The sequence below is a fragment of the Diadema antillarum genome, unplaced genomic scaffold (assembly GCF_040938485.1).
Source record: "Diadema antillarum isolate AM-2024a unplaced genomic scaffold, OU_Dant_1.0 scf00000202, whole genome shotgun sequence".
Lineage (NCBI taxonomy): Eukaryota > Metazoa > Echinodermata > Echinoidea > Diadematoida > Diadematidae > Diadema > Diadema antillarum.
Window position 1 is genome coordinate 1288775 of NW_027271091.1, and position 25736 is coordinate 1314510.

Sequence of the window (25736 nt, forward strand, 5' to 3'; positions counted from 1 at the left end):
AAACACCGATTGCAGCTCGTATTTTTTTTTAAAGAGGGGCTGAATTAATTTGTTTTCATTTTGATTTTTGAAAATATTGTGAACTTGTCATGTAATGAATCTTTGTCCATAATGCATGAAATTGACAAATGTTTCAAAAAGCATTTTAAAAGAGATTCAAAGGCTCGATTACGTCATAACCAGACAGCCCATGGCCTTGTGGTCAACAACTTATTTCGGGGCCTTTTATCTGATCTGAAAAGAATTTTACATATTTGAAATCATGGTATATCTGCTATTATACGTCGAAGACTGCGGCAATCTTTCATTATTTGCACTATTTTTCGGTTGAGGTCCAGGCAAGTTTATCATCAACCCTCTTTCTGCGGAATCCTCATCCTTTGTGTTTGCGTTCATTAGTCTCGGCTTTCACAAAATTGTTTCGTGTTTGTGTCGAAGATCCTTTCGGCAATATGATGTCAACATGGATTTTCACCCCAGTCGTTTTTTTTTTCGTAATTTAATGAATTTTCTCGTAACTAAGGACATGGTGACATGAGCTGAATTCCAGACGTCGACAACTTCAAATACTGCCATTTTTCCTGCAGCTTTAGAGTCGCTGTATAGATTTGTTATTTCCTCAAGGTGGTATGATCGTGTACAGTCTGCATATGACATAATTGTAATATAAAGTAGTAGTTGTAAAGTATTATTCTATTTCAAGAAAGGAAAGAAGCGCATTAGTTTCAGGGACTTTTAATCAATAAGAGCACATTGCCGATAATCTCTTGGAATGCTATGTTGCATATATGATCAGTTTCGTTACTTATATCATCGAAGCTATTGTCAGCGCATATCATTATGTGTGATTACCAGAAGCTACACTATTATAAAATATGCAGAAATACATCGATTTTCTAGGAAATTTGTTATTACAGATATTGATGCGCGCGGACTTCCTACTGTTTTGTTTTGTATATAGAATTAATGAGGTGTATTTACACTTGCTTTTATCGAGTAAGCCTTGTGTGACTGTCTTCGATGATATTTATTGATATGAACTTTAGATGTAATGTACAATTATGTGATTAGAAATATTTCAAGAAGTATTCACAGTTGATATTATTGCTTTCAAACAACTACTTTTACTTTCTGTATTTTCTTAAATCTCGAAAGAATGTTAATTCCATTCTAGGTGCAAGGTGTCTCATCACTGACTAAAGAATGAAATGTTTTATTCGTATTCTGAAATTCACGCTGAGCACTGATCCATTTATGTTGTAGGATCCTACATTATGATGATCTTATTTGCCTTGTTATTCAATCACAAGATACACTATATAACTTGCTATTATAATTGTATTGTATCATCATATTCATTTGTGTGCGAAACTTGATTCAATTCATTTCTGTATTGACTTTTGTATTCTTAATCTACGATCGGAGTTATGTACAGTTTTGTTATTACATTATAATGTAATTTTATCGAAAGTTAGGCTGTTCGAAGGCGTTTAAGTCACGTACCGGTTATTTATCTATTTTTTAATTTTTTTTTTTTTTGGGGGGGGGGGGTATATGTGTGTGTGTTTGACAACATCAATTATACTTTCGATAACTGTGTGTCTTGATTTGCATGTGACATTCTTCTCTCGAATCAAGGAAAGGTGTGTGGATACACATTGCTATTGCTTGTATATTGTCCAGTTATTAAACTTATTATGTATGTGTATGTTGAATCATGTTTATAGAAATAACAAATCAGTCGCCACACAACAGTGTAATGTGGAGTATGTAATGCGATATGAAAAGGGAGAGTAAAGTTGTTTGTTCTGATAATTTTTCTCTCCATCATGTACAGATGTACCAGTTTCGTGACTACGTGAGACAAATTGAGTCTATTTAACGTTGTTCTGAAAGCACCATTGAATAAAAGAGTTTACTTCGTGGCTGTTCCATTTAGTCTTGTGTAAACACGGGAACTGTCAATTCGTATAGACTCAGCTCTTAGGAATGTTCATATCACAAGAGCGTATTATCATTAATTCCACACATAATATTGTGCTACAAGCTTGACTGTGCTTATTTCATCGTGTTTTGTTTTGATGATGCGTAAACATGTGTGTATACATGTATATATGATCACATTCAAGATTTTTACATTGTATTATGTATATATGTTTTATTAAACGCATTTACCTATTGGTTTTTATCAGGATATCAATAGTACTATCAGGGAGGTGTTAGAAAAGGAGAGACAACTCTTCGTAATTAATGCAAACACATGCTTTTGTTCAAAGCGTTACAATGGGATGTCGAGCATTCCACTATACGCTTTGAAGTCATGCTCTGCACCGCTCTAGTTGCAAGGCGAAGTTCGGAGACGAAGAACGCATTTCACCTTTCGTTGAATTATACAAGCTTTATTTCCCCGTGAAATTTTAAATGAAATACTCGAATTGATTAAGAGTAGTTTAGGAAAGAATTCAATATTGTAAACATGTATTTCTAGTTTCTTCGTAATGCGCACATTGAAATGAAATGAAAATTAGGCCATCTTGAAAACCTAACATTTTTCTATAATGAGCACATTTCCGCATGTTAGTTTTCTATCCTTTAATCTGGGATATTTTGATCTTTCAAATAAAGTACTTCGCTAAAGCGTGCACCAGCGTGCTTTTAAACTATTTGCTGTTAAGATTGTCAGTTTTACACTGCATTTTGATTCGCTGCTCCAATTCAAGGTACACAAATTCATTGTTGCCATCACATTGAAGAGAGAGAGAGCGAAATGCAGTAGGGGCAAGTATTTCTAGATGTGAGAGCGCTAGTCCCGATTATTGATGCTCTCTTTTGTCAATTTCCACATGTAGTTATGCGCATAACTTCTCGGCGGTGCCGCGCATGACTTCAAAGGAGAGCAGGAGTTGTCTCTCCTTTTCTAACACCACCCTGGTACTATCAGTACTTGTGTATCGGAAGCTTATGATATCTTATTACAGATGTGGAGTCAGTCGTTTTCGTCTAACATTATTTCTTTTAGAATGCGTGATGTGAATATTTCTATAACAGTTACTGTCAAAGCAACATTCGAATGTATGTCATGATATTCTCTTCTTCTGTGCTCGGAGTGATGCAACCTATAGACTTTCCCGGTTTTTATAGATTTACATTAATTTTGTGTTACAATGGATGCCCAAGCTCTGTTGTTGAGTATTTACACACCTTATATTTTGTAATACATAATATGAATAACTCTAGCTTCAATAACTTTGAAGTTATTGAAAATATAATAACAACTAATTAGTTCAATAACTTCGAATTGCTTGACACTGTAAGCAAAATTTGCAAGATGTGATTGCTACTGACATTTTAGAATCTGTATAGTACAATTGTACTTGTAATCTTAATATGGATAGCAATATGTGATATCTAAACTCATTCTCTTAGCTTCGAAGGAGTTTCGAAAACAAGGATAAACTTGCAGGTAACGCCGATCTGCTAAATCAAATTTCATTTCACGTCTAGGCTCATCATCTGTCCACAATAACACGATTTCCCACACCTGGGAACTTTTCCTCGTCTTGTATCGGAGATGTCTTCGTTTAGTATCTCAATACGTGTATAGCTATCTAAAGTAGAACGCCAACCTAGATCAAGACCTCGTGTACGAAATTCTGAGTTCGATTAGTCAATTCCAAGGCATTGGTTGTGTTTGCCAGTTGGCTTATCAACTTTTTGAAGTTTTGTTATGATTGTTTGCTGTTACTGGGCACTGGGTATGAAATGGATATGAAATAAATGAATTGATAAAGGAAACCATTTCATGTAGTGTCGATTTTGTCTTGCATTTGACAAGAGATTACATTATGCTGAAAGAGCTAGATATCAAGAGAGAAAGGGTATCTCTAAAGTACTATGTTGCATTTTGTTTTCGGTCCTTTTCTTGATTTGCCGATCTTCCAAAACATTTTCTTTTTCTTTTTCGGCCGTCCGGCTGTCCCACAGAAGTACTAGCGAGAATAGAGGGCCCTTGAACTTTGCCCTTGCATGTCACATATAAGGGAGAGTGAGGACTTCATCCACATGATCATCAGAAAATTCCTTTGACTCTCAGGATTAAAAAGTGTTATTGTCTTTGGTGTGAAGGCCTATGAAGTTACTCATAATGGGACATGATGGGTGTGTTGAAATGAAAGAAAAACGGATATACTATTGGTTTTTAAAAGTGAATATCTCTTACATGCATTTCGTCATTTTAATGACCTGGCAAAGTACTTAATACTGATCTTCTTTCATTATAGAACGCTGCGCCTTCAGTATAAAGGAGGTCCAAGGTGTGAATAGTTGTCACTACATTTCTGTCCCGACCGTCACAATTATACGGTACAGTGCTATGCAGAATGGGGGCGAGTATAGATCTGTTGTCTCTATCGGCCATGACGGGCAAATACATTCATGTGTCCGATGCATAATATGTGCTTGTGTATATGCTTGAAGAGAGTGTTGCCAACCGGCTTTTGTTTTGTAGAAGAGTACAATGAACTGGAGTGTAGTTGAAACAGCAAACATTCCCTCTGCAGGAGCACAATCTAGCTACAATTTTATGGATGGATCTCGTGTACTCATCATTATAACGCACGTATTGTAGATAGCCAAGTGTTAAAATCTCGCAGTACTAGTATTAACTCACAATCTTTTTTTTTTTTGCTGTTTTTTACTCTTATGTGTGTGTGTATCATACATACACAGACACGCTATATATATATATATATGTATATTATGTATATTATGAAGAGCTTGCAACCAAAAGGCGCTAAATCCATTGAAAAATTGATTTAGCGCCCTTTGGAAGCAAGCTCCTCATATATATGCATATATTATTTATATATACATATATATGTATATGTATATATAAATATATATATATGCATATATGTACATATATATATATATATATATACGTATATATATATATATATATATATATATATATATATATATGTATATATATATGTACATACATACAACTATATATATCTGCCCAATCGTTATCTTTCTTTTTTTTTATGATTAGCTTCAGGTATTACATTTATCAGTGGAATGACATAAGCATGAAGCGCAACACGAACACATCTATCATTCTGTGTTGAGGTTTATTGAAAAGCTGCTCTGATTGTTACAGTACAGTCGCAGTGCGGTGGGACAATCATCCTCGTACATCGTAATAGGTATGCTCTTTTATGTTATGTATAGGCCCTAGAAACTCTTAGAAACCCTTTGAATGAATTAATGCCTAGCCGTCGCATTAACAAAGAACACTGACTACCCTTGAATATGGTGTATTCAACACGGAGTAGTAACATGTGAACGTGCGATTCAATATGGAAAGGGTGAATTATATGACGAAAATGAAATCGGAGGTGAAACAATTTTTTACCTTGTGTCATTATCATCAAAGGGTAAGTCACTGGCGTATCAATCAGTACTTGTAAAAACTTAGCTGCACCTACAGTCGGTCATGAAGGCGTGCCATCAAACTATATATAACAATTATTGCAATTTCCAGACGATCTTAGCTCATTAGGAATCGACGGGAAAACTGAATACTGCAGTAACCAGACGCGATTGACATCGCACGCCATGAAATCATGATTTTCTTCTTCCTTTTTTTTTTTGTTTGTTTTCAATTACAAGAATGCATAATGCTGGCAAATGTTTTGAAGGAGTGTTTACCTCTTGTCAAAAATTAGGAGCAAAGGTCATAAAAGACATAAGTCTCTTCACTCATGCTAAAGTTGAAAGGCAAAGCTGCTTTCAGATGCCGCGCAAACCTCATGTTGCTCTGACGGAAGATCAAACAAAACTATATGATAATGCTAGTCATACATAATATTGTATTTACAAGAAAATATATCTATACACACTTGCCTGTTTGGACGGATACCCAAATCTTATTACTCCAGGAATACAAGAACCCAGGTAGAGAAATATACACACACACAGTAAAGCAGTTTATGTTTTGTTAGCGTTTCATCGTCATATTACAACTTATCATGACAACCTCCCAAGCCGTTTATAGGATGAATATTCACAGTATGACCATTACATTACACGATCACTTTTATCGTAATACGAACACATTAATTGTTACACTTTGAAATCAGAGATGACATTTAGTGTTTTCCTAACAATACGTTTGCTTTAACCATCACATTGCGTTTTATCTAGAATACACTGTCGTTTTGACTACATGTAATACAATGCAATGGATAGGGTGAACCGACAGATAATCCACATTTAACAAAAGGTTCCAGTAAACATAACGCGAGAAAGTTGTTTGCATTCTCCATTACACATACTGATCTGGCAATCCTTGAAAACAATTTACTTATCCTGTAAAGAAACCATAATCTATTTTGGGCATCGTTCACGCTGTCAATCAAAGTCAGTAATAGTTTGTACACAATCGCAGATCAATTGATATTCGACATAAATATATATCTAATCATCACAAATATGACTGTTCCATATTGTACATGCAAATAAAAAATAACCAGCAAATAATTTTCCGAATTTCTTTTGTATGCATTTCTATATTTCAATGTGAATTTACCTCACTGCAAATGCCAGAATCTACATATTGTTAACAGAGTCAAGTACGGCCATTATGCTATCACTTTGTATATGATTATCGTTTTGTTTATAAAACGGTCAGCAAACGAAAATATTTTCTTTTGTCAAGGTCTTGAGGTACTTTCCTGCACATGAAATTAATACCTCGTCATTAACATTTACCTCGTTTTGTCACTTTTCTTTTCCTAATTATCTGGTGCAAATTATTGAGTGAGATTCAGAATTTCGTGGGGGTCTAATGTTTACAGCAATGAACACGTCGAGGATTTCTTGGCCTTGGGCTTGGCCTCTTCGGCCGCTGGTTTGGGTTTGTCGCCCGATGCCTCGGCGGCTTGTGCGGACTTTGTCTCCTGCTCGGCCTTCTGCTGCTCGGCCTGAATTGCGGCAGCGTTTCTGTAGACCATGGGATAAAACAAAAATAGTTGTTAAAAGTGTGAAACGTATGTTAAGCTATCAGTGTAAATATAACATAAATGAAATAAAATTTTATACAGCTATATATAAAAAACAAAGAAATAAACATACAACCTAATGCAACCTCGATCACTTTACAATATTCTTTGACAAGACTACGAGTGCAAGAACCGCAACATTGATTCTTATGAAAAGAAAAGAACACACACAAGGAATCGTATAATGCAGACGATATGTCTCGTTGGGTGGGCTGTCACTCTCCTAAAATTCATGGTGTCTTACTGATATTCCCCTCCCCAAGATCGGGACAGGGAAATCAGGTTGGTCCTCAAATATGTTTCGGTCTGCAAGTCTACATGCTTCGTTAAATGTCATGTCACTTTCTGTATCCCACTATCTCCAGAATAAATTTGTATTACGAGTATCCAACTCCATGCTCAAAAATACGAAAACGACCGACTAATCATGCCATCCATCACAAAGCATTTCTTGCCTGTTTTTCTCCAAAATGTTGTTATCGAAAAAATTCCTTGTTATGATTGTACTGTTGAAGAAAAATACTAATCAACTCATCGTAACTCATTTAGCCACGTATCTTTTATCACGAAATAGAGTAAAAAGTTAGTGTTCCGCAAAATCAGAGCTTTCAAGATAGCTACTGAAAAGTCACTTATCTATATAGTCACAGCAATCTCTTTGACGTAGCATCGATATCTCATGCAGCAGTCAAGTTACGTACGACGAGTCAATAATGTTGTATAATAATCATTATGAATATTATCTCTTCTCTGTTTTGGGTTTCAGGTGTTTTTTTTTTCATCAGACAAGCAAGGAAAAAAATAATAATAAATACAAAACTTGTAGAATAATTAAACACAAATTTCGGCATGTTAACTTCCATTTGAAGTTTTACCCAGGCATAAGGTCCTCAATGTCCTCGTCCTTCTCCAACCTCTTCTCCATTTCGATGATGGTAGATACGCCGTCGATCACGCACTGCACCTGCTCGACTTCGGATGTCCCGAGACGATCCAGGTTTGAGATGTCGTACACGCCGCCGACGCCCTCGGTGAATTCCCCACCTGGCGAGAGAGAGAGAAGAGCCGAAACTTTACCAGATCCTCACAACATAATTTGCACAGTAGATTACTCACCTTCTATTATTGCCCGCTTTCTCGGATAAGGGCGACAAAATAATGTCGATCTCGAACAGACCGTATTTATGTTGCATTGTTAGTAAGCCTCTAGATTTTATACCCAACTGCTTCAGACGATTATAGTGATATTATTATTATTATGATACTTCACATAATAAATCATTCATTCTTATGATATTTTTATACATTTCTGCTTCTACATGATTATATCTTTTCATTTCGAAATTTAGAAACTATTCAGAACTGTAAATTCAAAATTCAAACATTTGAATTGTTAAAGTTTATTTTACTCTCTATTCATCATGTGCAAATTGGAGAGCTGGTGATTACGTCGCCACCGCAAAAGTTACCCAATTACATTATCTGAATTTTTAGTGAATTCCCTTTCTTGACATATTATGATATTGATAATAATGAATAATCTTTGTCGTTGCATTAAATTACCGAGTCTCGAAAATACCAGGCAGCATGGACTTATAGGAGAAAGAGACTGTAGTCGCATAGGACCACAATCATGACTTGTAAATATATAGTTGTATACAGAACAGTGGATTAATAGTATAAGGTGATAACATCATTGCCTCTTCTATACTCTGTGCGGAGGCCTGCAACCACAAATGAAGAGCTTGCTTCCAAAAGGCGCTATATCAATTGAAAAATGATGGATTTAGCGCCTTTAGGAAGCAAGCACTTCAAAGACAGACATGGGAAACTCTAAAACCCAATGACTTTCTTATCATTAGTTTAATTTTCTTTTTTTGAGAAACTGCTAGCATTCTGTGCCAACTATTCATTCTGTCCATCAAAGTCAACGTAAACCCGGTGTTGTGGAATTGCACTTATTTTGCGTTAAAAGGATGGCATAGTTTTGGTTGAGAGAGCGCTTCAGATTTTTTTTTTTTGTGAGATATTAGAAACCACTAATGATATGAATTATGAAAGAACACATATTCATAACTTCAAGGGGGATTCAAGTTTATTTGATGAAATTTGGTTTTGAAATGGCTGAGATATTCAGAAACAAAGCGGTCCTAATAAAAGTTGGTTCCCAATTTTTATTACGTGATACATCTACCTTAGATAGCTCTACTGTTTGAATTTAATTTTATTCGACATAATAATCAACGATACATACTTGTGCCGCGCATCTGAAGACGCAGAGCGGTGCAGATTGCCTTACAGCGCGGGTCCTTCGACAGCTTTGGGATCCTCACGTGCACGCTGCAACGCACCCCTGTTCCCAGGTTGGTAGGGCAGGTCAGGATGAATCCCAAGTGCTCGTTCCACATGAACTCCTTGCCTTGTTCCTTGATCTTATCTTCAACCTGACACAATGACCGGACAACAACGCATGGGTCAAAAAAAAAAAAATGAGCGTTCGGGGAACTCATCACGATGTATCGGAATCTGACGATGTTGTAATGCCCTATTTTTTCACATTTCATCAAATAAGTCAAACCTCTTTGAGATGATTCCTTTTTCCGACTTTGTAAGAATTGGAAAAAAAATCTCTTACTGGTTTGTTGAATTATTAATATACAAGAAAGTATTGTGTTTCCTGCCGAGATTATATTACACTGAGGTTTGGCAAACTTTCAACCTTTTTTTTAACTGTATTGTAAAATCTTAATTGGTGCAAGCTTTTTACGAGCACATTATCACTGAAAGGAAAGTGTCGATTTTCCACATTTTGCAATGTTGACCACACTGAAAATAAAGCAAGAAAAAGCCTTAGCGGTATCTTTTTCTCTATACGTGGTGCTATCGTTTGTTGTGTCTTTTTATTCTTTTTAATCATGTTTCTTTTGAAACACAGACACAAACTTAATATCATTCGTATATTTGGATACTCTTGTTAATTCAATCATAATGCGGTACTTGGGTAATGTGGGGATATTGTGGTACAGTGGACAGGACGACCATGGATTTTCAGCAAAAAGTCATGGGTTCGGATCCCTTTCTGTGCTTTAATCCATGGACAACGCACGTTCCACCCACGATGTCCCTCGTTACGCAGGTGTTTATAAACGGGTAAGAGGTACCGTTGGGGTACCCCTGGACATATTGTACGTTTTGCCTAACAATGTCCCTCGCTGAGGCAGGTTTATATATAAATGGGCACCTGGTACCGTTGGGGTAACTGGAATGGCAGGTACCTCTAATAGAGCGGCAGTAACACCAAAGAGACTAGCTGTGGGTAGATAGATTAGATGGTATACCTGTGTGAGACCTGAGCAGAAGCGTTCGAAGACCGCCTTCATGTCGCCACCCTTCTGCATGGAGATGATACGGGTCTGGTCCTCCTCGTTGATCCACACCAAGAAAGTCTTGTTCGTATTGTGCCTAATGAGGATAAGATGGTGGTGGGGGGGGGGGGGCATGATGAATTTGAACCAGTCCATATTTCTAATGCAAGACGCATTGTCCCTGGCGCATTGTTAGTATTTCAAATAAATGTGCATCACGTCAAATTATAACCTTCAAAAATAAAAAACGTAGGAAACTGTCATCATTTCTATTTGTTATCTTCCTCTTACAATCTTCCTATTACTGCATGCCGAAGACAAAACTTTGATAAATCATTTTTCTTGACCATCATAAACTGCATGGTCACAAGATATCAGCGTAACTTCACGTTTCTGCGATCTGAAGTTATGTTACCTTGTGGAGATATTATGTTACGTATTTTGTGAATTAATTGCTTAGAATGACTAAAACCACTACACCAATACAGTTTCGCCTGTTGTTACCAAGGTTTCTCACTGTATATATAATTGGCTTTAACGGGACATGACATTTCCACCTTCGAGACTCTATTCTCGACCCCCATCCACCATATCTGGATGAAACATACATCGGTACGTGCAATAATGCCAAGTCTAAAGCACGACACATGACACTGGACTGAAGCAATGTTTAGAAACGACTGACGCCAGACTTAGCTATCGCATGCAACGTTAGCTCACTTGAGCCATTTGCTCAGGCTAGATGAAAAGGACATTAGCTTGAAGACAGAGAAATTTTGCACGAAAATGAACAAAGCTGATGATTTCTAAACTGCACAACTGGTGCCAGGCAGCATCAATACATAAAAAAGTACGGACAGGAATAAGAGAATCATACGGTATTAATTTTCACGCCTCCGGGGGTAATACGTACCAAATGCCACGCCCATCGGGGAAGTCCCTTGCCATACCTCCGCTGAGAAAGTGGCGGGAGATGGGTTTCTCGAAGAGGAAGTGGTCATCGATTAGCTGTTGCTGGTCCTCGGGACTCATCGACAGTAGGGAGTAATACTTTCCCTCGAACTCTCCCGACAGTGAGCACAGAGCTGCGATGATAAAGTTCGGGATGATATTCATGGTGGTGACGATGGTATTGATGATATATCGTATATGAATTTCAATAAAAAGGAATGACAATTAAAATCGCGCTGCGTTAATGACGAAAAATAAAGGAAGTATTCAAAATCATTTACGGTCACAACCACAAATAAAGGCAGTATAGATTGATGACATTAGCGCGTGTATTGGGCTACTGAAAAACGACCGTTTTATACATTACTCTAACATTCCTTTAATTTTCATCAACATAATTCGAAATAAAAACAAAAAACATGAGAGAGACTGTTCCTCATTATTTTGCATCCATTTGCAAATTAGTGTTATTGTGAGGGGGATGTGAAAATGATGGCAATGACATGAAAACAGTTGGTTCTGCCCCAAATCGAACTCTACTAGACGGGCATCAGCTCCAGATGTATCTTCATTTACGAATCCAGGCACATACACGAGGGAATTATCGCAAGGATCTATAATCGACGTTGTGACATTTCACTATGCCCACAATTACTTGACTGCTCAAATATTATGGAAAACAGGTAAAACAGGGGCAAAGTTTATCAAAAATAAAAACGACAATACAAATCCGTCACCTTAATGAGGTGTGTCAGAGTTCTAAACACAAATCAACAAAAGAAAAAAGAAAACACGCGCACACACATAACATTCCACGAAACCCAAAACATTGTTCCAGTCAGAAGTCTTAGTACCAGTAAATAGAACAATCGATTCACATAGTGTATTTTTCATGGTCATCTGCAATATATATTTCATTCTTTTAACTCGTATGATCAGTATATATATGTTCCTGTATGTTCATTATTATGTTATGTAACTGTTTTTAAGATGCATGGACTTGTGGAAGTACAGCCTGTGGCTGAAGCAAGTGCCCGTTTGGAAATGAAATTAAAATATATGAATGAATGAAAGAATTTTGCATAAAGCATAATATAGGTTTACCTTTTTCCGGCTTTCAAGTTCGTGCCCCCCCCCCCCCTCTCTCTCTCTCTCTCTCTCTCTCTTTCGTGCTCAAACTCTTTCTGCCCGTCTTCTCCCTTCTCAGTTCACCTATCTATCCATCCATCTTCATATTTTATTGTTGTATCTTTGACGTATGCCCTGGATGTTATGCTTACCTTCAGAGACAAGCTTTTCAACTTGTCGTCTCTCACTGCGAGCAATATGTGGTGACAGGGCGAAGCCCTTGATGTTGCGTCCGGTCCTGATGCGAGAGCTGACAACATAGTTATCGTCGAGAGGTCCGCCCGTAATCTTCGATGGGTCCAAATCTGTCTTGTGATTATCTGTGTTGAAAAGATCATTTGAATGTTAAAAAAATTATATACACTACTCGTACAATAATTCGCATTCGTAGATTGCTGCTGGTACTTGAAACTTTTTTACAGGCCTAACTGAAGTTACTTCAGGCGGACCACTATGTATTGTATCAAATTGATAAGCCATTTCCTTACCAAATGCATTTCGTTGCACTTTAACAGTATAAGGCTATTAAAGGCATAATTTACCATTTGTAGATGAACAAAACCCAGCTGTAGTGCTTCAAAATAGTTCTAAAATGTGAGTTAGGGATGGTAACAGCCAATGTCAGAATTTGAACCAGTATAATCAATGTTAAGTATTGTTGAATATACAAAATGTGAACAATAGTTGTAATAAAAATGTTTCTAGACTAAACCGTCTACAGTTATGGTTTATTGAGAAAAAAGTGATATCTCATTATATTCTGGGCTTTAATACAAAATTTTTGCATGGTAAGATGTTTTGTGATACAACTGACCTACACATATGCATCAAATGTGATATCTCGAACATTTTTAAAATCACTGCTACCAATGGTAAACAGTATCTTTAAACGATGAAGTATCATTTATATTCTTTAGATCTTGATGACTGCTTTCTTATCCATTTGAGACTTCTGATGCTGTGGGATGTATTTCCCGAAATATTTCAGTGGTACAAATGTACCAAATAGGCCCTTGGGCGGCAAAAGGAGAAAACGCAAAACGCATGTGCAATAAGCCATTGCGCATTCCCCCTATAAGGACACAAGGTCACACAGCAAATCGGGGGCCAAACATAAACGGGGGTCGGAAGAATCATACGACTCCGTCGAATTCACTGGAAAATTTCAAACTAAAAATCACAATACAATTTTTTGTTAGCTTCTCAATTTACTGACCCGTTTATGTTGTCTCCAATTGGGCGATCTCACCTTAAAATCTTATCCAACCTTAAACGAAACCATCATTTTCAGACTTCAATTTGGCCATTTCCTTTTGATGGGCTGCCCTGTATGTGTGGGACAAGTTTGAGTCTACCTAATTTCCCGCATGTAATTACTGGGGGACTCACCTGTTGTCTTGAAGCCATTGTGGTATTCGTCGATAACTTTGTCGAAGAGGTCGGCGAAGACAGTGTAGCATTCTTCGTCGCCGGCGAGAATTCCGACGTGAAAATCTGTGTAGAGGAAAGGAATACTCGTGATTAAATCGACTCTTCAGATCCGCATAGCGAAACGTCAAGTTTTATTTTATTTATTATTACTATTTCTTTTTTTGCAGCGTGTTTACATGAAAACTTCTCAAACGGATCCAACATTTCACGGGTTCACAAGCTATCGTTTACTCTTGTATCGTATCATAATGAAATGGGAACAGGAGGAATGTCTTCATCAATTCCAAATTTTCTCAATGGAGCATAAATGAACACACAACCAAGACAATACAATACAATTTGAGCATTATACTTTTACAGGTATGATATGTACTTTGTTTCATGGCAAATGTTACAGTTTTCAATAAAAACAGAAATACAAAAAAAAAATCCAAATTTTCTGCTAAGCTTTCATTACACCGACCAAAACAATGCTCTTTTGGGCAGATTAATAAAAACAAACAAACCCGAGTTTTTGATAGGGATTAACTCCTGGGTCACGCGTATTGTGTCTTATTGACGTCACTAAATCAAAGATGAGGGTAGATCGTAGAATGATGCTGTTGAAAGCAGAGACGGACTGAAAATAAGTATTAGCTTTGAACTCGCATATCTTCTTTTACACGCCAATTAAAATATTTGTCGCACTGGACTATCACAAAATGTTATCCGAAACTTCAAAATTTGTCACGAAGTGGAGTCTCGTCAAAGTTTTCGTCACTTTAAACTGAAAGGTATTGTTATTGGTCATATGCATGTCATGACTTTTGAGCCCACGTTAACCCGTTCTTGCATGTATATGCATGGGATGCATTACAATTCGGAGCAAAATTCAGTCTTTTATTTACGGTACTTCAAAGAAAGATCAAGCGCTCTTGGACTGGCTGCTTATAGGCGGCTAACCTGGGTTGTCCACGCCGTTCTGGATGGCCCTGTCGATGGTGAAACCAGACGATGTCTGCACGTCACGCAGCTTCTTGTACACGTCTTGCGTACAGTACTTGGCCAGAAGGCTGTGGTGACCGGCAAAGTTCGGGTAGTCCTCACTGGCGTCGTACTCTAACTGCTTTAAGTTCGCCATGTTTCTTTCCTTTGGTTTATCGAATTTGATGTCTCTGGTCTATGAGCTTTCAAGATGGCTTTATGAAGCAGTCGTCAGCTTTTCCTGCTGGTAAGAGTCAGAAGGGGACATGGTTACTGTGATTGAAGTCACACAAAAGTTTAAATTCGAAAGGTACCGGTACTTTTAGTATCAAAGCATTTTTGTAAAACTGAAGACAACGTTACTTTACCTGTCTTTAATTTTTTTTTTTTTTTTTGCTTTAAGAAGACAGTTTCACACAGATGAAGACATATACAATCAATATCAAACATCATAATTCAATTTCAAACTTTCATATTGTATCTATTTTTCCCCCTCTCCGTCGTACCACTGATTCTTATAGTTCATGTACATTCATTTCCCCCTTCTTCGCAGACTTTTGCACACACAACCATTAAATCACGGTAAAGTGGTAAGGGTTTGTAACACGAAGGAGGTGAGGCGACATTAGAAGTCATTATTGGACAGTACGAAATAAACTTTGTGAGTCGGATAAAAGAACACCTTCAAAAGTTGCAGCTTCCCAAAAACTGCAAGAAGCAATGGAATAGATATGGGCCATTTTTATTTCTTTTCCCCCACTTCCACAAACACATACATGTATAATGTGACAGTGCTTGCACAGCACCCATGTTTAAACTAATCACCACAGCTTGCAGTATGCGTGTAATTCAAGACAAGGTGTAATCAGAACATGGATCGAATGTGCGCCACCTTTCTGTTGTTATTTTTTTCCTGTCTTTTTTATTCTACTGCCAAAATGCCTGGATGTAACCACCATCAATCTCGCAACGCGCAAGACTGAAATGTCTTTGGGGTCTATCCTGTTACGCACGAGGCGCCATTACTCGCGAAATCAAGGTCACGTGCGAGACGTATCAGCCAATGCTGTTCTCCTTCAGCTCCTATTGCGTCTCACACTGCTTGCCTAGAACGTCATTCGAGGATTGATGGTCACTATAAATCGAGTTTAAAGAGACATTCCAGACGATTTATAATGTTTAACATCACGTAGCATATCGATAGTACCACGTATATAGATTTAGGGAATCTATTGTGGCCCCTGAGCAGATGAATAATACTTTAAAATCTAAAATCACACACACACACACACACACACACACACACACACACACACACACACACACAATACACTGAACAAGGATGATCACAATCATAGAAGGCTCACATATTCCAAAAATGTAAGCAATGTAGTTCCATGACATTACCATTTATTCAACAAGTCCACCTGGGTAAAATTATGCATACTTTCTTCTTTTGTTTTGTTTCCTTGAGCACCCACTCATGCATTCTTGTCAAGTGTGTAGCTGCTATGTCATCATCCTCGTTCATTCTGATTTGTTATCAATTTTGAGAACATTCTTATTCCTCATTCCAAACATTGCACATACTTTGTTTACCCAGTTTAACCATACAGTAATTATAGGCGTTCAATTGCAAAAGTCTGAAAAATTATTAAGAAGTCTCCTGTAACGGCATGTCCATTATAAAGTGAAGTTTAATGATAGGTTGAGGGCTTTTCTCCCATAACATACGTCTTTTGCTTATTCCAATTTTCAAATCTACTTTCAAGTGATTGAGAACAGTAACAGAAACATAATTTGCGCAGGACATAGGCTATACGTGCTGACTTCGTGAACATTATGATGGGTTGCAGGAAATCGTTAGGTTATTTTTGCACGTTACAATGAGATATGGAATTCTTTTTGTTACAGCTGAAATATTCTCTAACATCTTCGGAGTAGATCTTTACGAAAAGCTTGCTGAACAAAATTAATGCAGTGCAATGGATGAGCACTGCACTCTTTCTTTCGAAGCATACTACGACGAATTTACAGGAATTCAAGCGGGTAAATGATGCGGTGGTGAAAAAGATATATATTGCACGGCAAGTTGAAAGCAAGCTTTGACAAGATTATGGAAGTATTAATCATGCATGTGTAGCTCACTACATGCATAATGAATTCAAAGCCCTTTTAATATCACCATACACATGCATGCCTATAGGTATTATAAATGGAAACTCTTTTCCCCGTCAGTAGAATATACTATCGAGGTATCCATGACGACGATCAATTTTCAATAGCATTACTTCCACAAGTTCGGAATGGTTGTTCCTGCATACCGTAATTAATACGCATTATCGGTTCATTTACTTTAAAAGTACCAAAGCAAAAATCGATGGCGCGGCATTCGACTGTAGTCAATGATAGCAGCTGGTTCCATATGGGATATCAAAGAATTACCCAAGCCTAAAAATATAAGGGAAACTATTCGTGGCTGTTGTCAGACGATTTTTGTACAAATCTACGTTCGATGTTTGCGCAGTCATAGCTTACATCACGAAGAGGAATGTTGCAATATTCAGGAAAGTACTAATTTTGACCTCACGAATAAAACAACTTATAATAACGGTTGTCATAATATCATTGTTCTATAACTGTCACTACTCTATATTATGTATGTGGCTTATCAAAGCACCTTTCGGACGAACAATACTGCTATCACCATATTATATACTTTCTATTCCTTATCTGGATGATGATACAACCAATCATAGAAATGATAAGAAATGATAAAAACAAATCTTCTTCGGCTTTGATTACGTCAGTAATATATTCAGTAGTCTCAGATGTTGTCGTCTTACATGATGAAGGAATAAGTTCTGGAGGACGATTACCATTATTATTCTCTTGATGAGCAAACATAGAAACCTGTTCAAAAACATATCACTGACGTTTCTTCTATCTTTTCAGTATCATCACATTGAACATTTCATGCTTGAAATAAAATTCAACATTTCAAGCATCATTTCATATACCTCCCTTGGCATGTATAAAAATGTGGGGGGGGGGGGGGGGAGATGGATGCTTGCAAAGTGTGTGTGTGTGTGTGTGTGTGTGTGTGTGTGTATGTGTGTGTGTGTGTGTGTATGTGGGTACGTAGACCAAAGGGGAAACGAAGTTGTCGTTAAACTTCATCACTGTTCATCATGACGTGAAGACAAGATTTCAACATTATCATCAATGCACGAACCCATGATCGTAGTAGAGCGATGCCGGTCTCTAATTGAATTGTCTTTAAGATTAAAACACTTTCTAATAATATATCGGATTCAAATAGGAAATAACTTCTATCATTTTGTGTGTTTGATTTTATCATGTTATTTGAAATCAATTTGAAAGTGGTGTTGAATTGCCCTTTAACTGAAAATTTTATTCTGTCGTGTAACCAAATTCGAGTTTTGTGACGTCATCAAGATAAAATCGTTTGAAACCGCAAGAGTTCTGCGGCTTTAACAGCTGAAAATTCCAGAACGTAGCATACTACTGTACATGAATCACAAGTACATGTGACAAGTATAGGTGACAGAGTTTTTCAACGAAAAAGAAAATGTCAACTCGCATCACAAAACCAACAGATTTCCACAGATATGATTTGTTTGTGTAAAGAGTAGATTCTAAAATGGGAGATTCTATCACAGCCGTGAAAATAATACTAATAACTCATCAGAATTGGGTGCTCCTTACTACGCGTATTTAATGATGGAGACATAAAAATGTAAGAATGCCTTTTCGGAAAAAGAGGGACTTTGAAGTTCAGGGTTTATTCAAGATTTTTTTAGTGCATCACTGGAACACTCATAACAATAATCTTGTGATGATTATGTCATATTATAAAAACTATATTCCTGCTCGTTATAAAACTTTCTGTCTTAGGTTTTCGTGAGCACTTTCACATACACTCAAGGAATGGAGAAAGAAAAAACAAACAGCTATATAGTAACAACAAAAATGACGTAAATTGTTGAATATAGACCTTCACTTGCTAATACTAAATTTCATGCTTTTGAATTCGAAGTTTAGTTTCAGGAAAAGGTCAACTTTGTCTTTAAAACAGCAAAATCGCACAATCGGCTTTGTTAACCCAAATATTGTTTTAAGCATACTTAGATAAAAATCAGTCGAATGGGATCATTTTGTGGGGCTTTTTTATGCAGGGTTATAAAAAGTAATGACCAAGTAGCTACTGGTGGGTATCAAAGATGTCAACGTATGATTAGGAAAATCAATATAGATAGAATAAGTCACAAAACGAATATTGGGTAATAAATTGTATGCATGAAGAAACATCATCATCGGAGATTTTCATTAAAAGATGTTATAAATATTGTTGTCTATAACTTTTTATCTATCTCAGTAACATTTTAATTCACAATGTTACATTTTTTTTTCGTACAAACATTCAAAATTGTTAAGATTTATCTAAATATCACCGAAGAAGATTCGAAAACATGTTCACGCCCAACGAGACAACCCAAACATGCCCAACACACAAAACCATGAGATCGAGAGGGATAACTTATAATCTGAAGTGTGAACACGATATACAAGTATTACCATCAATCTATCTTCCATGCCTAAGGCACGCACGGAATTCCAGATTGTACTACGATTCTATTTCGAGCTAGACGTCGAGAAACCACTCACACACACACAAACACACACACACACACACACACACACACACACACACACACACACACACATACAGACACATTATACTCACACAAGCTATATATTTCATTAAGATGTACTGCTCACGTAAGCCACGTACATTTCTACTCATCATTATGATCCTTGATGCAGATAACAGACGATCCACAATACTTATGGACACTAATGGAGAATTTATGTTTAAAGGGATGATACAGTATTGGTGGAGATGAAGAAGTACAGAGCATACCATTTTAAGAGGAATTCAAAGTTTATTTGATGAAAATCGGGTTTGGAAAATGCTGAAACATTCAAAAACAAAGTAAAACAAAACGATCGTAAAAAAAAATATGGGTCCCACACTTTATCAGGATCACTCTGTTTTGGATATCTCAGTCATTTCAAAATCAATTTTCATCAAATAAACGTTGAAATCCGCGTGTAATTACATGCTCTGTCATATTCTATAAGAGGTTTCTCACAATCTCACCCCAGAATGATAAAAACCTGAAGCTATAAGTCTCAATCAAAACTATACGCTCCCCTTAGAAATGATGTAGAGATTCCGTTGACATTGATGAAAAAAAAAAACAAACAAACACCATAGTGCCAGAATAAACTGATGTCCAATTTTTCATCTATGTATAATATATGCAATAACAGCAATCATCCTGAAGAATTGGCAGAAGAATTTTCGCTGCCAACACAATGAGACAATATCCAGCAAGACACAATGTAAACAGTAGAAACCAATGAATGCAAATACGATCAAAGGTCTTTACATGTGCTACTTGGACAGACAAGACATCTTATTTATTAGCTGTAAACTCATATTCAAATAAAGGGCAATACGTGAGTATGATATACAGCAAACCATAACCATATGACTGTATTGCACTTTATATCGATATGTCAGTATTTTGCGCCGTCCAAGGTTCTAGAATGACGCAATAGCGTTAACATTTATTTTCGTCATTATTAATAATGCTTAATCTTAAATTAACATATGCATATATATATATATATATATATATATATATATATATACATATATTTCGAGCGATGCTATACTGCTCAGGGTTCGCAGGCATTGCTTCTTTCCACTAAAAACAAGGACCAATAGAGATAGTAAAAATAATTATGAAATACAATAAAAATAGCAACATTAATGATAATGATAATAATAATACTTGTGAATTCATATTGCGCAGTTTCTATAAGTTTCTGAGTAATAATATACTCAACTGCGCAATAACAATATGATATAATCAAAATAAAAGAAAGCAAATAGATTAATAAACAAACAACATGCCATTGTATTAAACCTTAACTGAACATCTTGCAATATAATAAAGATCTAAAGTTGAAAGGGCTGATAATTACATAATGATTACATAAATCTATCGTCGTTCATAAAATGTATCTGGAAGTATGCAGAAATGTGCTAAAACATGACTACGGAAAACTTTCTCGAAATAGATGAGTTTCAAGAAGATTATTGAAACTGTCGATTGATGATGGATGGAATACGCTTATATGTATAGGTACAAACGATGTGCCAAAATTTGTAGCATCTAGGCATATGTTTTACTCGTTGCATATTGCTTGGAAAGGTTGCTAAAAGACCGTTTGTTGTGTTAGACAGACCTCCCCGAACAAACACAAATACTAGGACGAATCAAATGCATAGGAGGGAGAATAAAGTCCGTGTCCCCGAGTACTACACGATGGCCTTAGTAACCCTATTGATTTCAGGTACATGGCAACAGGCGGCATTGTGACAACCGGAGAGTCTGAATGAAGGAAGGCGATTGTAGCGAACAAAGCTAACTGGGGGCAACTAGCACAATAACAGCCGTAAACAATTCTTTGCTCAGCGGAAGGTGCCGCTTTGAAATCACGACGAACATGGCACATAATGGACTTGAGTGACATAGTAGCGAATTGCACATCATGTTGTTCGGGTCTTCTACGTATGCGAATGTATAATTCCCGGGTAAAATTATGACAGTAACTCATATTTTGCTCAGTGAGCAGTGACCTATGTTTATGGAAGGGCACGAGTAAGAAAACTGGGTCACTTGATTTACTAAGCGGAACATATAGGAAGCCAGGAAACTCTGCGAGTGGGGTCAACGGCGGAGTTTACAAAATGTCGCCAGTGTGTTCGCACGCGTCCATGGCAACTAGCTTTAGAGTGTACAAAGGGGCGGTCTCGAAACAGCCACCACGCTTTTCGACGATGGTGTGTAACAACTCGTAGTTCAACTCTAAGAGGGAAATCACCTGATATATTATGTTAAACGCCCTAACACAGATCATAAATTCGCTCACATTTCCACTGCGTTGTCATTTATAAAACAAGACATTTTACAGAATGCGATCATCTGGATATGTTTACGCTAGCGTGATATGCGTCTAATATTTGTTTAGAGATAACGACCAGGTTAATAGACTGTGACAAAAGAGCTACTCTACCGGAACTGTTGCCAGAATTGCATATCTACCAACTAGTAAAAAGGGAATATGTGACATTCTAAAGTATTTTGGGAAATCATGACCTATCATAAATCTCCCCTTTGCCGCCCTCTATAATGCATCATGATTAATTGTATTTTTTTCTAAACCTTAATTAACCGCATGTTTATAATGTATTGTTGTCGCGGTGTTTTTTACTAATATGGCAAGCATCATCAATGTCAAAATGCTGCTCGGTCACAGTCACTAAACCCCGGTTTCTCAGTTGGTTCACTGTTAATTAAGAATGCAAATACCTTCATCGACTAATTCTGTCATCTAATATTTGCATTCAGTATTACAAATGACGTAAAATTGTTGAAACAACATGCCAATATATCAATTCAGAATTAATGGTAATTTAAATAAAACATCATTATACTTAGGCCTATACTCTACAGGTTAATAAGGCGAGTAAAATGCTCAAAACACACAGCTGTTCATTTGGGTTTGAAATGAAATCCTCACACATGCCATAGGCACCTGCGCTCTTTCTCTCATTGAATTTATTGGCAACTTTTGGATTGCTCACGTTTCGGAGCCCACAACCAGATATTATAAATGGCGGTCACATCATCTTATACGTTCCCTAATAACGACACAAAAACGAAGACATTATGCATGGCTTCTGCACCGACTTTGTTCATATGATTATCATTATCTGTTCATGAAGAAAAGACATTGCATAAGTCCAAAGTTGGACCGAGCAAAAATATTAACAAATAAAATACATAAGAAATACTGATTAAATGCAGTTCGCAGTGAGGCTTGGATGAGGTACCTTGATACGACGGGAGCTACAAATGCGAGAGTCCTTGATATTATTACAAGCAGCCAGGGTTTACCTTTCCAGCACCCTACCTGTTAAAAATGACCCCGGTTGTAACTCTCACTGTCTAGATAGTCATGAAGTAACACCACTCTCAAACAAAATTACTCGAAATATAAAAGTACTCACCCTTTTAATTTGCTAGTATGTAATGAGACCTGAAGATATACAGCGCGTCATGTGCACTACACTAGCGACTCCCGTATCCGATGGACTGACTGGATAATGCGTACGTTCGGCTAGAAGAGATAGAAAAATGCTACGCATCTGTATAATGCAATCGGGATGGCGCTGGCGCTGGGTACGCATTGTGTAGGGCGGGGAGCTCAAGAGGTGATCGATATTCAGTACAACTGTACTTGCACGACCATTATTTCGTACGGTCGCGTTCTTGTGCTAGGTCGTCTGCTAAACACATTTGTGCGTACATCATGCAGATGCGAGAGGAGATGACTTCTCTCAAATCCCGCCAAGTAAAGATGTGTCCTATAGCTCGCGTTCTAGAAGGCTATACACGAGGAAACGGGGAAAAGAGAGAAACTCAATCACAATCTTGAAATTTTCAGAAAATGTTATTGATTGATGAAATAATAATACGTTGTTTCAGTCTGATCTGGTTATCTATAATCTGTTTTCATGCCTTGATTATCTGGAGGCCTATTAGCCTGGCATCTCTTATGAAAATCTTTCTCAATTCCCATCCTCCCATTTCATAATATTCACTTTGTGTAAGTATCGAGCATTCGCAAAGTCGACATATTAATCTCGGGCATTTATCAACCTATCCACCTCCATTAAGCCTTATTATCGGATAGATTGATTTGATGTTATAGGGCTCGTTGGTGATTTTCTGTGTCTTTATTGTGCTCCTATACATAGGCTTATATCAAATTTATCATCTAGAGTCAAGTGTCATCACATCTAATTATCAAGATCAATTTTATCACTATCAAATTTATTGTTTTCTTCTCCAATTCTTCCGCATCTCCGTCCACTTATTTCTTTTTGAAAAGAATCATCTACCCAACATGGAAAACATTATATAACATGATTTCTATACGATTTCTGATTTGATTTGATGTGATGTGATGTGATGTGATGTGATGTGATGTGATGTGATGTGATGTGATGTGATGTGGTGTGGTGTGATTTGATTTGGTTTGATTTGATTTGATTTGATTTGATTTCATTTAATTTCATTTAGTTTGTTTCAGTTTACCCCGCCGCTAAGGAAGCAGCCTGGCGGACCTACCGAAGGACTGTGAGGATACTAAAGTGCCTTGCTTAAGGCAGAGTACAACCTCTTCAGCCAGGGGTCTCGAATCAGGGATTTCGGGATTTACACCAAAGGTCTTATCCACGGAGCCACAATAGCACCTCGGTAATAATAATAATAATAATAGTAATAATAATAATGATAAAAATAAAACAAAACCAAAAAGTGTACCAATTGTCACTATTATCATGTTTGCGGCGTCAGATACAAACGCGGGGTAAATTGATATTCTGTTTTCAGAAAGCCTTTTCAATATATTTGCATTGTCATGCTTCTTTTTATTTTCCAAAATAAATATGAGAGAGAGAGAGAGAGAGAGAGAGAGATAAAGAGACAGACAACGAAAGCAAATATATATATATATTTATATAATCATGATAATAAAATACAGGTGAACCACGTATTCAGCGTAAACCAAAATGAGGCCAAAACCCTGATGGGAATAATGAAAATATACAGAATTTCGCCATCATTCAATGAATTGAAATCATACATAAAGAACGCGTTAAATACAGTGTTACGACAATATTAACAAGATGATGAGTATTTCATCTTTTCAGTGCTCCAGAAGCAGTCGACCATGATGAGTGTCAGACAAAAATGGTGTTGTCTCCATCGCACCAGGTATGATAAATCCCGGCTCAGTGAACCATGGACTGGATTATAATAGACAGCTAATACGGCCACCTGTAGCCCTATTCGCCTCATGAGCGTCACATGTCTCCGGAGCGAAGGGCATTGATCTCGGGTCATAGGGTCATCACCATAGCAAGGGTACGCCGGAACGGATCAGCCGGCCTCACTACAGCCTCGCATTCTGGGCCGTTATGTAGGACCCTATTGATGGTGAACAGTATTAAGTCTTTCTTGGTGGTGCAGTCACACGTTTTCTCGATCGCAAAGACTCAAGTGATGTTCGTCATTAAAGCCCCTTTTCATGTCTAATATATAGGTATGACATTGTGTCGAATTTGCACAAACAACCCTTCGTCTATGTGATCAGATTCAACGTTACCTGGGACAGAAACACAGAGTGACGAATGATGTTTGGCATGTCAATGTACAAAGTACAAGAATAATCAGACAGTACCACTGAGTAATGGAATGCCCTTTCCACATTTATCAACGTTTACATAATACGTGTTTTTGATGTTATTTTCATTTCAAGCACTTATTTCATTTCCGCAAACTGGTAACCTGTACAGGTCGATCGTCCGAAGGCATATCCTTCCCTTATACGCATTAGCTATAGGGGCTGTGAGCTTGCCTTGGTTCGCAAAGTGACATAACAATTCATGTTACGAGGAACATTCATAACATGCTTAAACAAACATAATTATACAGATAATATTTACAATCATGTTTGCTCGCACATCCATCTAAGCATACGTATGAATACACACGCAATCACACATATATTTACTCTCCCATGCCACTCTACATGCAGATCTCAACGGTATACGTTAAAAAAAAAATCATAACCACACACGGTGTTACTGTTAGCAAATAATACCCCA

The 25736-nt window shown here is 37.1% G+C and overlaps 1 protein-coding gene across 1 annotated transcript; it reads right to left on the reverse strand.

Annotated features, from left to right (window-relative positions):
* Positions 1 to 5130: 5130 nt before the first annotated feature.
* Positions 5131 to 23096, reverse strand: LOC139723916 (arginine kinase-like). Its single transcript, XM_071635121.1, has 9 exons — positions 23073 to 23096; positions 14882 to 15146; positions 13898 to 14002; positions 12661 to 12828; positions 11343 to 11514; positions 10403 to 10526; positions 9319 to 9508; positions 7940 to 8108; positions 5131 to 7005 (listed from the first exon to the last, which is right to left on the reverse strand). Exons 2-9 carry the CDS (start codon positions 15057 to 15059, stop codon positions 6855 to 6857), a joined length of 1257 nt encoding a protein of 418 aa, XP_071491222.1. The 5' UTR covers positions 15060 to 15146; positions 23073 to 23096; the 3' UTR covers positions 5131 to 6854.
* Between the last annotated feature and the right edge of the window lie 2640 nt (positions 23097 to 25736).